The sequence below is a fragment of the Alligator mississippiensis genome, chromosome 4 (assembly GCF_030867095.1).
Source record: "Alligator mississippiensis isolate rAllMis1 chromosome 4, rAllMis1, whole genome shotgun sequence".
NCBI classification, from domain to species: domain Eukaryota; kingdom Metazoa; phylum Chordata; order Crocodylia; family Alligatoridae; genus Alligator; species Alligator mississippiensis.
The window spans coordinates 78,050,827-78,064,095 of NC_081827.1; the positions used below are offsets into that span (position 1 = coordinate 78,050,827).

A 13,269-nucleotide genomic window follows, 5' to 3' on the forward strand; every position below is an offset into this window, starting at 1 on the left:
CATATAATGTACTCTTTCTAATTGAGCCTCCTCCGTAATCCTGTTGGTGTTAGCATTTCTGCTTCAGTTACAGAGATGCAAATCCAATACTAGGGCAATAAAGAATGCCACATAAGCGTGCAACTTAGGCAAAGAAATTTCCATTTCCAAACTGGAATGTTGTGGCAAGGTTGTGTACTGTCCTACTAAGATATGCAACCCAAGGCTGGCAAGCAAAAATGACTGTATACTACATTTATACCCACTGGAATCCAGGATGCTTGAGTTCCTCAAAATTAGCTTTAACAAGCCTCTCTCCAGATTGCCTATGGGCTTTGTAGCAGTGTAGATCCTGGGACACTTTTAGTGCTACCACTTGCCCTTATCTCCACTTCCATGATTTCTTTTACGTCATGACTGGCTTCATCCAACCCTGCCTGTACTGGTTATACACTGAATTGAATGGTGAGGTCAGAAGTGGGGGGCTAAAAATGACCCTATTGTGTTGAGAGCATTTGATATTTTCATTAATGAACTTACACACCTTCTGCACATACAACTAAGGAGATTTTTTTTTGGAATTTGAAGAGGGGTTTTGTGTCAGAAACCATAAATTGATTAGAATCTTCTTGGTCAATAAGGTACAATAAAATATGCAACTAAAATCTCTTGAAACACACAAGTTATGATTATTACAATGTGGATATTGTAGGAGCTTCAGCATGACACATGACAGGAAATATTGGAATAACAAAAACGAATCATGGATTGGGAACTTGTCTGCGCCATTTTGATTTGTTTGCAAAAGGGGTGGAGTATTAGGAAGGCAGAGGGAAATGGGTAGGACTATTCTGGATAATTAAGTCTGGCAGGAACAGAAGAATGTGTCAACAGGGAAATAGTAGGGAAATAGTAGAGGTATAGCAAGGAGCTACGACACCTGGGCTCCATCCCTGTTCTGGTTTGGGGGGAGTTGGGAATAGTGAATCCTGGGATGCTGGAGGACTGCAAATTGTGCAATTTATCTCCATGGAGCAGGCTGAAATTACCTTGACATGATTTAGGTAGCATAGCCCAGGGTTAACCCTTGTCTGAAGTGGCATAACTTTGAGATGACAGAGGGCACTTAGCATGAGTTAATGAGCTTTAACATGTGGATGCTTGAGGTTTAAGTACCCTTAGTATGATCTAAGTGTAATGTGTAACTTCATCCTATAGAATCCAATGTTCTGCTGTTGGCTGTGATGAGAGAAGGGTCAGTACCTTATATAGTGGGTGAACCACATATAACTGTTGATGGGCATTTTTATAATACATTGTAACCAGTAATGCATTTTCATATAGTTTTGTTTAGATTAATTTGTTCTTAATCCACAATTTTCTTTTAGAACCTGCAAAGCCAGAAGGACTTAGAGCCTCTAACATTTCATCATATTTTTTTTCTCTGCACTGGAGACTACCCTATGGACATGTAGACAGGTTTCAAGTGGATCTTACTCCTGAGCATGGTTTTGTTACTATCCTAGAACTTGGAGGAGGGCAGTATCAGGTGTGAATTTTTATTATAGTACTGTCAACTTCTGTTTAAGCATGGTGCAGCTAGGAAAAATAACCAACTTGCTTCTTCAGCTTTTTAACAGAATAATAATTCAAAAATACTAATGCCAAATTTGTCCAAGCAAATTTCAGCATCTGTGGTTTGTTACCTTAACAACAGTATGGCACTTTGTCTTTTTAAAGTCTGCTGTAAACCTGCAGCCAGTCATCCAAGGGTTCATGAATAGTTTAACAAAGGAAGGGCAGAGCTATTGAGTAATACAGGCTCATTAATTGTGTACTTGTGAGGAAGATCTAGCTTTAAATCATTAATGCAGGCAACGTTTCCCTGGTAAGCCATCAAAAAGAAATAGGAGCACTTTTTGATTCTCCTGTCTGGAAAAATATAACAACAATAATAATGGCATTTCTGGTTGTTTTGCTTTTGTTTTTTATTGGAACTGCAAAACCACAGGTATTTCATAAAAATATTTACTCTTAAAGTGTATGATGTTTATTTTAAAGATAAAATAGCTTAAGCACTGGAAACTTGGAAGTTTTTCAACAGCCATATATTTTTATTCCTCAGAAAAGCAGAGTTTTCTAATGTTTCCTGTAGCTGAGTCACTTAAGTGATGTGTGCTACAGAAAGCCATAGATAGATAGAAACAGCTGATTCTGTAATAAAATTAATAGTTAATTTTGTTGTTCTTTAATATTGTATGTTATACAAGTCTTATGGTGGGTAATTTAAATACAATTGCAAAATGCTATACTGCAGCAAACAAGTGTAAGCTACTTTTTTTATTATTTTAACATATATTACATCACATAATCTTTCTTAATGTTGACTGATAATATTGCTTTAAAAGCTTTTTTTTCTGATTATTTGTATCATGGCAAAAGACTTACACAGTTTACTTGGCGTTTTAGGCTGATTTTTCTAGTACTACTCCTGGAACAACATACAATGTGACAGTTTCTTCAGTTTCTTCCTCAGCCTACAGTTCACCAGTCAGTAGAACAGTGACAACAAATGTAACCAGTAAGTTGCTTATGATTTTTCACTTCTCAGTAACTACTAATATTTGTTTTATTACTTAAAACATGTACAATCTTACTTTAAAGGTTTCAACCAGGAATGAGTTTAAGACTACTCTTATTGCTAGTTTTTGTGAAAATATTAAACTGATTTTTTTTGTTATTTTTTACACAGAAAACATAGATAAGAATGAGGAATGATCTAGGAGATAATTAGAGTTCTTCTTTCTTGAAAAAAAAGAGGAACTCTAATTTCCTCTTTCTTGAAAAAAAAAAAAAAAGCTACAGGTGATTATGATAGTAAATTGTATTCATTCTTTAGCTTGCTTGTTAGGAACAGATACGTTTTCAAAAATGCATACTTTTTAATATGTTATTTGCATCATGAAGTAAAACATTACAAGCTACATATTCACATATCTGCATTGGATATTTCTCAGGCAAGTAGATCAGAATCGTACATTATAAAGTGCCACAAATTCCAGTGTAGTTTACATGAATCTAAGTAAGCTGCCGTAATATATCTTAGAAATTGGACTAACATCAAATGCTATTTTGTTTGTCAAGATTTTGAGCATTCCATTATTTGCATTCTTACAAAGGAATGTTGTTGGTATTTCACAAGGCATTTAATCATCTTTTTCAAAACTGATCCAGGGAGAAAGAAGCTTTTTATTTAACAGAGGGTTAGACTTTAGGAGTGTTAAAAGTTTATGCTGGCAAATTATTTTATTTTTATATGCTAAATAGGAAGTTATACAAATTGCTACCTGACAGTTTAATTGAAGACTTGTTTTTATAGATCCTGGACCTCCTGTGTTCCTTGCGGGTGAAAGAGTGGGTTCTGCAGGAATTCTGCTCTCTTGGAATACACCGCCACATCCTAATGGGAGGATTATATCGTACATTGTTAAATATAAGGAGGTCTGTCCATGGATGCAAACTACTTATACAGAAGTTACAGCAAAACCGGATAGTTTGGAGGTTCTTCTTACCAATCTTAACCCTGGAACAACTTATGAAATTAAGGTAAAATCTGTATTAAATCATTCTTGTACTTTGCATTTTGTTTGTTTTCATATATTTCAGATTAAAGTAGGTACACACAGTACTTTCCTGATGTGTGTGCTAATTACCTCATACATAGAATAAATATACTAATAGATTCTTTTAATCAACTGTACTAATTCTCTTTAAAAAAGCTTAGTGTTTTCACATCAAAACATAATAAATACGTTTTTGTTTGGAATAGTAAAGGGTAATTTTTTCACAAGTGTTTAATCTAAGTTCCTACATTACTTTTGAAAAAGAGACTCTTGCTTCTAAAACCATTAGGTGGCTCTTTAAATTAGTAGTTCTCAACCTTTTTAGACTCAAGGCACTCCACAGAAATACCAACTCTCAGCTTATAGTCTCTTCTTGACTAAGAACTCAGAAAGACTACAACAGGTCAGAATGATTTTGAAAGTAGGGGTTCCTATTTGAAATCTCTGGGTTTGCACAGAGTGGCACCCCATGGCATAGCAATAGTAAGAGTGATAATATTGAGTGACAGCCCATGGCACACTTAACAAAATTCTCAACACTCTGGTTGAGAATTGGTGTTTTAAACCATGGTGTTTTACTTTGATATGCCCTAAAATGCTGTATTACTCTTTCTTCCCATTACAATTATTTCCTGAAATATCACTGTGAATTTCCACTGCTAATCAATAAATGCATTCCCATAGCTATGGTGTATACAAGCTAGATATTTCCTTAACTTTGTTGCATATTCTTAAACTCCTCTTTCCTCACCCTCCCCACCCCCCCACCCCCCAAAATCATCTTTGAACACGGTGATAGTGAGTGACTTAATGAAATGGACTCGAAATAAAATACTGTCCTCCTGTCCACATTTGTGAGCAGAGGACAATGCATGCTGTTTTATACCACTTACTTTTTTTTTTGTAAGGACCTGGCAGCAATGCTTTTACATGCCAGTTCTGTAACAGAATAAGGAGTTAAACTTGAAATGCTTTCATATGCTGCAGTTTCATACAACTTAAGACTATGTGAAAATTCTAGGTCTTTCAGGCTGTGATCAAGACAATGCAAAGAATTCCTTTCATATTTTGTATACATATTAGAAAGTAAAAATTGAAATATGGCTCATTTTAATAACACCAGCATTGTGAGAAAGCTGTTTGTTGTGAATGCTAGGAGTAATAACAACATAGATAAGGGAGTCAAAGTATCTATGACAACAGAAATAAATACTGTTTGATCTTCAGTTAACTGTAGCTAAACTTTCACTTCACAGCTATTAGTTAAAAAAGAAAAAAGGACCATTTGCTTCAGCCTTAAGCCAGTAGTTGTCAGCTGGGGTGCCTTAATCCTTTCTCAGGGGTGCCATAGCATGGGTGCTATGGCCATGGCCAGGTGAACTGCCCAGCATATTTCACGCAGAGCCAGATGGAGAAGTATACTGCCTGAGACAGTACGCCAGGGAGGAGTGCTTGCTTATGCTGCAGCCCTTCCCAATCTGACCCACCCCCCATGGTGATCCTGGGAACAGAGGTGTGTGGGACAGTTTGACCTGCCAACAGTGGTGCAGCAGCCTAGGGAAACACACAGATAAATCTCCAAGCTGCCACTCCACCGCCAGGTAGAACTGCATTGTATCCTTTTATTGTCAGAGGAGCATGGTGGGGGGAAGGCAGGTCAGACCAGGAAGGGCTGAAGCAGGAGTGATTTTATATGATGAACATCATGTATCAGGTCCTGCTCTAGCCCTTTCTGGTCAGACTTTATATGAGGCATGCTGGACAATTCTACCTGGCAATGTCAGCGTCAATGGCACCCGAATTGGGAACAGCTCAGGCAGTACAAGTGGTTCTCAGTCTGGGTGCCACCAAGTTTAGAGAAATTATGGAAGGATGCTTTGCATCTAAAATACTGATGAACCCTTCATCTGATGTGGTGTGGTGTGATATAAAACTCTGAATAGCATAGCAGTGTCTATTTTAGTCAGTATTCATTATTACAGTTTCTGCACATTCTATTCCTTAATTTCTACAGGAATCTTTCTTAGCATCATAGCCAAATGTATGGGTTTTTTTTCCTCTCGTGAACACCGGTGGCTACACTCTCTGCTGCATGGATCAAACTCTGTCCCCTGATGCTTGCAGGCAGTTCCCTTTATCATCGCCATATCCCCTCTAGTAACAAGTTCTGATTTGTTATACCTGCATGTCATTCTCATTCAGATGAGCTGTGGTCCTTTAATTGCATCTAATAGCTAGGATGACAAGATTGATTCTTTGCTTACTCTGATAAAAAAGCTGATGCTTATACCCCTCTCAGGGTGACTTTTTAGGGAAACTGGCTTTTCCTTCAGTGGTTGTTTTCATGAAGAGGTTGAATAGACACCTGTTTGGTGATGGTGTTAGGGACAGCAAATCCTGCATCTGTGTAGGGGGTTGGACTACATGATACTTTGGTTGCATCACAGACGCATGGGTTTGGAAGGGACTTCTGGTGTTATCTAGTCCAGGATGAGATTATGTCTAAGACTGGAATACTAAACTGACTTACCATATTTACTTGATTCCAAGATGAAGTTTTGTCCCCATTTATCATGGGGGGTAGCGGGGAGGGAAGTCCCTTGCCTTGGAATCGAGTATGAGGCAGCCGGGGGCAGGCAGCTACTGTGGCCCCCCACTGTCTCTGTACTTCCTGGCCCCTTTTGATCTGACCCAGTTTTGGATCTGGGTCAATATGGTACTAGCAAGTATGCAGATAAAAGTGCTAATAATGTGGGGAAATTTTCTCATCATCATACATGTGGCCACCCAGAAGGTCAATCTGCACTCCCCCTTTTAGGTGGTAGGCTCTGATGCAGGTAATTTGGTTCAAAGTAGAAATAATATTTCTACTTTTCCTTTTTTTTTCAGTAAGATGAGTCTTAATTTTCCTTCTTGACAGGGAAAGAAAACTTTGTAGACAATGATAATTACATTAATGTCTATTATTCAAATGAAGTGGAAGTTCAGTCATAAAGGATCACTGTATTATTATACCAAGTCCATTCAGTGGACAGTTATGCGTTCCTGTAGATATTTACCCATTGCCATGGTGTTTCAGAAATTATTGACATGGTACCCATTATTTGTTAGGGACCATTACTGAAAGGTATAAAAATCCCTCAAGATGGATAATTACGTAATAATATATGTCTGCAGGGACTTTCCTGCCTGTAAGAAATTCCTTGTAGCCTTATGACTCAAACAGTAAGAATTAATATTCCTTATAAATATTTATCTTAGCTGGTTTAACTGTAGAGGATGCTTTCATTTAATGAAGTCTAATATTCTTTTATATCCAATTATGTTGTCTCCCATGATAATATTTTATGATACAGTTCTACAAGTTAATTTTATATTCTGCAAATCTTTATTTTTATATATTAGTTTTTAATTTGATGCTTTTTCAAATTAATTTCATGTCTCATTTTTCTCCTATCACGATAGAGAATTTACAGGTGTATATAACTAATCTCTTTACTATTGACAATGCCATAATTCCTCTTTTTCTATAATAAATTTCAATTCTAAACTAAATTGTCCTAATCGTTTTATTTTCTCCTCATATGGAAATGCTTCTTGCCTCTAATTTTTGTTGTCCTTCCTGGAACTTTTCTGTTTCCACTATATCTTTTTTGTGGTGACCAAAACTGATACCAGTAAGGTGAGTACATACCCTTAGATTTATTTATATTTTGATATTGTAATGTCTTCAGCATTATTTTCTTTCCATGTCATCATATATCCTATCATCTATCAAATCTGCCAGCCATCAATAAGTATTTCTAGAAAACTTTTCCAAGTTCTTGCAGTGCATCTAGGACCAATCAATGTGTAAGTGCAGTTAAAATGATGCTTTCTCATGTGTACTTCAGTATGCCCTTTGCACAACTGTCATTGCCTTAGTTGGCTATTCTAGTTTCTTTTGTAATTCCCTACAATCCTGTTTAGTTTTGTAAATCTCTAGAATTAGTTTGTGTCCTAGATGGTTCTTCTTTCACATTAACATTGTTGGCTTCCTGGCCAAGTGCCCTAACCACTGAAATCCTGAAGCTAAAACACAGGAGGGTCTTTCTTTTCCTCCTCTATTGTAAACAGACATGACTACAGCTACAGTTTTAAGACTTATGTGTGTACAGCTACTGTGCATACATGGCTATGTACCTGCCTGGCCAGTGCTTTGTCTCTCTGCTAAGCACGCTCGGCATATATGCATATTCTTCTGTATGCATACTGTGAGGGTAATAGAATCACAAATTGTGCCAAAAGGGCCGCTTATGCAATTGGTAAAGTGTCATGTAGGTTCATTAAGTGAAACAGAATTCTGGTGTAGTAACCACTGTCAAATCTGAGCCTTTGGCATTAAATTTGTTGTGTGGAAGGGCTGGTGGCTCTCCCCAGTAGTAATAGCTGGCATAGGCAGACTGACCACTCTTCATTTTTAGCTGCCAGCAATTTGGTCTGTCAGCTTAGGGATTTTCATACTTCTTACAAATTAAATTGCCATTCGAGCAAGCATTACGAGTCAGGGCAGCGGGCTGTTTAATTGCCCCACTTACCAGCATGGAAGTGGCTGCTGGGATATAAGCAGCAGCCCCTGCAATACTCAACAAGATAGGACTTCTCCTTTGGCTGCTGAGTCCTTGCTCCTGGTCTGGCTTCCTGTTTCCCCTTTTGGTTCCTGCTGTGCCTTCCTGATGCCATGTTTCCCAGTTCTGTGCCTAGTTTCTAGCTCTGAATTCCTTATCTAGTCTTCTGTTGTGTTGTCCCTGGTCTGTTGGCTTCGAGTGCCCAGGTTCCTGGCTTCCAGTTCCCAGTTTCTGGCTGCTAGTTTTTGGTTGTGTCTAGCTCTAGTCCTTGATCCATGATTCTAGTTCCTGGTTTGATATTCTTGGTCACCTGACCCTGCCTGCTCCTGACTCCTGGGCTTGTATCTTCCTAATATTGAGGCCTTACCACCCATGTTGTGGTCATGCACGTGACACAAACAGTGATTCCACACATTGTTGAAATTGCTCATAAACCCTTATACTTCTAAAGAGAAAATGGACATTGGCAAGTAAAAGAGTTTTTCCTAAAGTGAATTTGTATTGTTTGAGAAATATTATATTTAATGTTTTGTACTTTAAATGAAACCGTTTAAGCTGAAAAACAGGTATTCATTTGTATAAATACTGCATTTCCTCAATTCTAAGATGAGTCCCCCCTACCCACTCCATTCATCATGGGAAAACAATGCCTCATCTTAGAACTGAGTATCAGACCACTGGGAGCTGAGGAGCAGCTGTTCAGAGACCCTGACTAGGCCATGAACAACATCAGCAGCATGCAGAGTCCTGCTTCCAGAGTTTGCTTGCTGCCTGGCACCCATCCCTTCATCTCCCTCAGTGGCAGGAAGCCAGGCAGGGAAGGCAGAATCTCTGCATTACTGCTACAGTTTCCAGCTAGCCACACTCCCTGCACACTGGCTCCCCACAGCACTCAGCTGCAGTGGTTCAACTCTCAGTTATTACACGCATGAGGGAGATCCAAAGCCTCTCCTGCCCAAACTTCAGGGAGCAGCTTTGGCAGCACACAGATTCCTTCTTCCAGCCTGCTCTCAGCCAGTGATGAAGACAGGGGAAGTGGGGCGGGAGCTGGTCAGAAAAGGAGGAACCTGTGTGCTGCTGAGCTGGGCTCCCTTCACAGCTGCTTCCTGCAACATAGGGCCAGAGTGACTCTAGGGCTCCCCATGCTCCCAGAGCAGTGGAGAAAGCAGCAGAGGAGCAGGCAAGCAGTAGGAGTAAGTCATAGGAGGCGGGGGGCTAGGGGGCAGACACCAGAGGCAAAGGAGAAGGGGTCAGGCGTCCTGCTCCCCATACTACCTGTCGCCTGCTCCCTGCCCTTGCTCTCCCCCCAACCTGGCCCCTCACCTCTGCTTTCTGTACTGTTTGCATCCCTGCTGTTGCTTTCCTGCCACAACAGTGGGAGGAAGTTACAAATTTAAAATGACCCTCCAATAATTAAATTCTAGATGTGGACAATTATAACAAATTTTTACTTTTCTGTGTCTAGAATCAAATTATTGGGGGTCATCTTGAATTCAAAGTCATCTTGGATTCAGGTAAATAGGGGCATAATTCAACAAATATAGATTGCACTATGTATTTGTCTGATGCAGTTGCTGCCCTTGTACATCTTCTAAAATCTCTAATGTAACTATTTTGATGTGTTGTAGGTTGCTGCTGAGAACAGTGCTGGTGTTGGAGTATTCAGTGATCCTTTCCTCTTTCAAACAGCAGAAAGTGGTAACTTTACTAAAATTTTGTCTTACCTAATTTGAGTAAAGAACCCTTGGTTTCTAGTCTTCATGTGAGGCTGGAAAAACTTCTAGTGCATTTCACAGTAAAACTGGATTCCTTCACTGTACCTGTAGAGGGTGGATATGTTGAATCGTAGCAGCAGGATATAAAGCATCCAGATACGGGAAAGCTCTACCTCACTCTGTTCTCAGACTTGTTCTTCAGGAGCTCCGCAAACGTCAGTATGCAGACAGATTGGGAGAGCAAAGGCAAGAATAATGAATTGCCTATTAAATAGATAAACAATTTATGTTGCATTTGCCTATTAAGTAGATAAACAATTTATGCTGGCCATGGCTACAGAAATTGTGCAGTGTCAGGTTTCTTGCATAACAATTTTGTGCCCAACTTAGCTTCTTTGGTTGGTGCTGGGCATGGGCAGATCTATGTTTTTCTAAAGGGGGTGCAGCACACCACTGTTCAGAGCATGGCAGGATGTGGGGCCACAGTGTGGCTGGAGTTCTGGGGCAGCCAGGAACACCAGGGAGTTGAGCAGGGGGCAGGAGCACTAAGGGGGCACCTACTCACTGATGCTAATGACCTGGATATGGCAGGAGGCTGAGAGCTGCTAGTTTCCCACTCCAGCCAGGGGCCGTGGGGAGTAGCTGTGTGGGATGCCATGCTTGGCCTGGGACAGTGCAGCAGTGGGCAGCTTCCTTGCTACTCTCTCCTTGCCCTCCCTCAGATGTCCCTTGCTGGCTGAGAGCAGGCACTTGGAGGAAGAACCTGTGCTGTTGCTGCTACTGCTGTTCCCAGCTGACCTGAGCACCTGCACAGCTGCTTCCTGTACCCCATGCCTGGGATGGTGTGAAAGCAGCTCTGGGGCAGCCCTGTGCCTTTGTTAGCCAAGGACAGTGGTGGCAGTGAGACATGGGTTCCTCCTTTCTGCCCCTGCTCCCAACCAGTGGGAATCTGGGTGGGAGAGCAGCAGGGAACAGGTACAGGAAGAAGAAACCCACCCACTTTCACTGTTGTTCCCAACAGAGTCCAGCACCCTGTGATTTGCTCCCTGCAGCCCATGGCTGGAGCAGGGCAGGAGCAGCTCTAGGGCTTGCCCAGAACCTGGGGAGTCCCCTTGGAGTGGTAGTGTGGCCTCATAGCATGCTGTACCCCACAACTCCAAGAAATATATGTGTAGTTTTCACTGTGTTCTTGCTCTCCATTTTGATACCTAAAGCTCATTCATAATGCATGTCTCAAATGAGAATCTTTCTCAAAGCATGCAAAAGGATTGCGAAGCTGATATTACATAATATTGTGGTATAAAATTCATTATTATTATAAATTTGCATGATGGGTTCCTGATCCCACAGGTTAACCCCATGCAAAGTTCTATACAATATTGAGGGCATATGTGGGATTCTGTGTAGGTTCAATGCAATGAGAGATGAGCAAGTACAATCAGTTCCCATTGAAGTCTATTAAAGATGCGTTCAGCACTTTGTCATTCCAGACTGCCAATGAGCTTTACGTGACTGTAATTTAAACTTTTGCAAAAGTTTCATCACATGAAATAGGACATAAATAAAAACAGTGAACCTTTACCATAGAGAGGTGGTTCTCCCTAGTAGTAATAGCTGACATCAAGTGTAGTAGCTGTACAAATCTACACTTGATTTTGCAAGCATGCAGAAATGCAGTCAATATTTTAAGTCTTAAGCAAGATAAAATCGCACCATTTGCCAGCATTACTGCTTTCATCAACATTTTTGCATAATCATTTTTATGTATGATTTATTTAAAATAGAAAGTGTTATCACTATAAGCTATAATTTCAGTTAACATTTTAACTGTAATGAGATTTTTTTTCTCATGTAACTGTTACTATATTTGTAGTTAGAGCTTTCTTTCTGAAAATTAAAAAAAAAACGCCAAATCATGATCAAATAAAAGTGGATAATGCACTTAAAAAATATGTTAAAACATCAAAATTTATCTTAGATACAAAATGTTTGAATAATTAAAGACTTAATATTGCTAGTTCTTGATTAGTTGATATCCATCAGCATGAGAGCTGTTGTCTGGAAAAGAGCAATGAAGAATGGAAAGAAAAACTGTGATTAGTGCTTTGTTGAACTGGAGCTTTAAAGCAGGAGGCTTGGAGGATCTTTTCCTCTTTAGTTATGCAAGATTTTCTAAATGTTGAACCTGTATGTTTACCATATTTTAATCTATTTATCATTCACCTCCACAGTATAGCATTATTTCCAGATTATGTAATCTGGTTTTGATGCATAGGTCCAAAGGTTCAGATAATCACCTGAACTTCTGGATGTTTCTCTGTTTAAACTAACACTTGATTTTCTGAGTCTTTGCTCCATACTGCAGACAAGATTATGCTGCATTCCATTTCTTTGTAGTGTGATTTAAACAGATTCACTGACTATTCAATGAACAACTAAAACTGGTACAGAACAGTATTTCATAGTCACGCAATAGCCTTCCATGGGAAATGATAACTCAAATACTATAGCTATGGTATACGTGGAAGTATTAAATGAAAAGTGTCTAAGTTACCAAAAGGTGAGGTTTTCAAATATTCATTTTATTTTATTTTCTTTAAAGTGACAGGTCCAATTTGCTAGTTTTTGCACCTATATTAATCTATATTACATTTTTATTTAGAAGCAATTTTCTAAGGCCAAATCAAATTTTAAAAAATGATTTCAGTCTTAGAGCTCTAATTTCTCATTATGTCACAACATAAATTTAAAAGCCAGACCAAACTGGACTCACAGTTCATTCACTTGAATTCAGCTTGCTAGATCTTAATTGCAAAAGCAAGTGCTACATTTGTTTTCATAAGAAGGCAGTGATGTTGAAATGTAAATTTTAAGGGCCATTTTTAATATGAAATCCAAGCAGTTTCAAATTGTGTTTCCAGTTCCTTTATCAAGCCATGAGCCCTCCTGCCAATTTTATTGGCTTTACATTCACCCCTTCCTGTTTTCCTCGCCTATGCTCTGGAAATGATCAATCAATGTACATGTGCATGTAAAACAGAACACAAAGTGATGTCAGAAAAGCTACACCTGAAAAAATGGACAAAGATGTATATTTTTTAATCTCTTTGAATTACAGCAAATTTAAGTGCTACTTTAAACATAGTAGGTGGAAGTCCTTTCAGACAAGAATATGATTTTTTTAATAGAGCCAAATGCTTCATTTCTGTCAGCCTGATTTTTACTCTACCCTCATTTTAGCTAGACTGAGAGCTAACTGATTGCTTATCAACCAGTTGGAGGTGTTAATGAAAGTTTGGTTCCTGTGACATGCTCACGCTGTGTTTACCCAAGTATTTGAAAATT

The 13,269-nt window shown here is 39.1% G+C and overlaps 1 protein-coding gene across 6 annotated transcripts in view; it reads left to right on the forward strand.

The window, feature by feature from the left end:
• Positions 1 to 13,269, forward strand: part of PTPRQ (protein tyrosine phosphatase receptor type Q) — a 232,032-nt gene that overhangs the window by 53,589 nt on the left and 165,174 nt on the right. For all 6 annotated transcript variants that reach the window (XR_009461626.1, XM_019494047.2, XM_059726123.1 and 3 more), the window contains exons 19-22: positions 1,368 to 1,528; positions 2,449 to 2,560; positions 3,359 to 3,585; positions 9,838 to 9,907. Coding sequence is in view for 5 of the 6 variants with exons in the window: in XM_019494047.2 (XP_019349592.1) it covers positions 1,368 to 1,528; positions 2,449 to 2,560; positions 3,359 to 3,585; positions 9,838 to 9,907 (570 nt within the window). In the remaining variant the exon portion in view is untranslated. The remainder of the gene's footprint in view (positions 1 to 1,367; positions 1,529 to 2,448; positions 2,561 to 3,358; positions 3,586 to 9,837; positions 9,908 to 13,269) is intronic.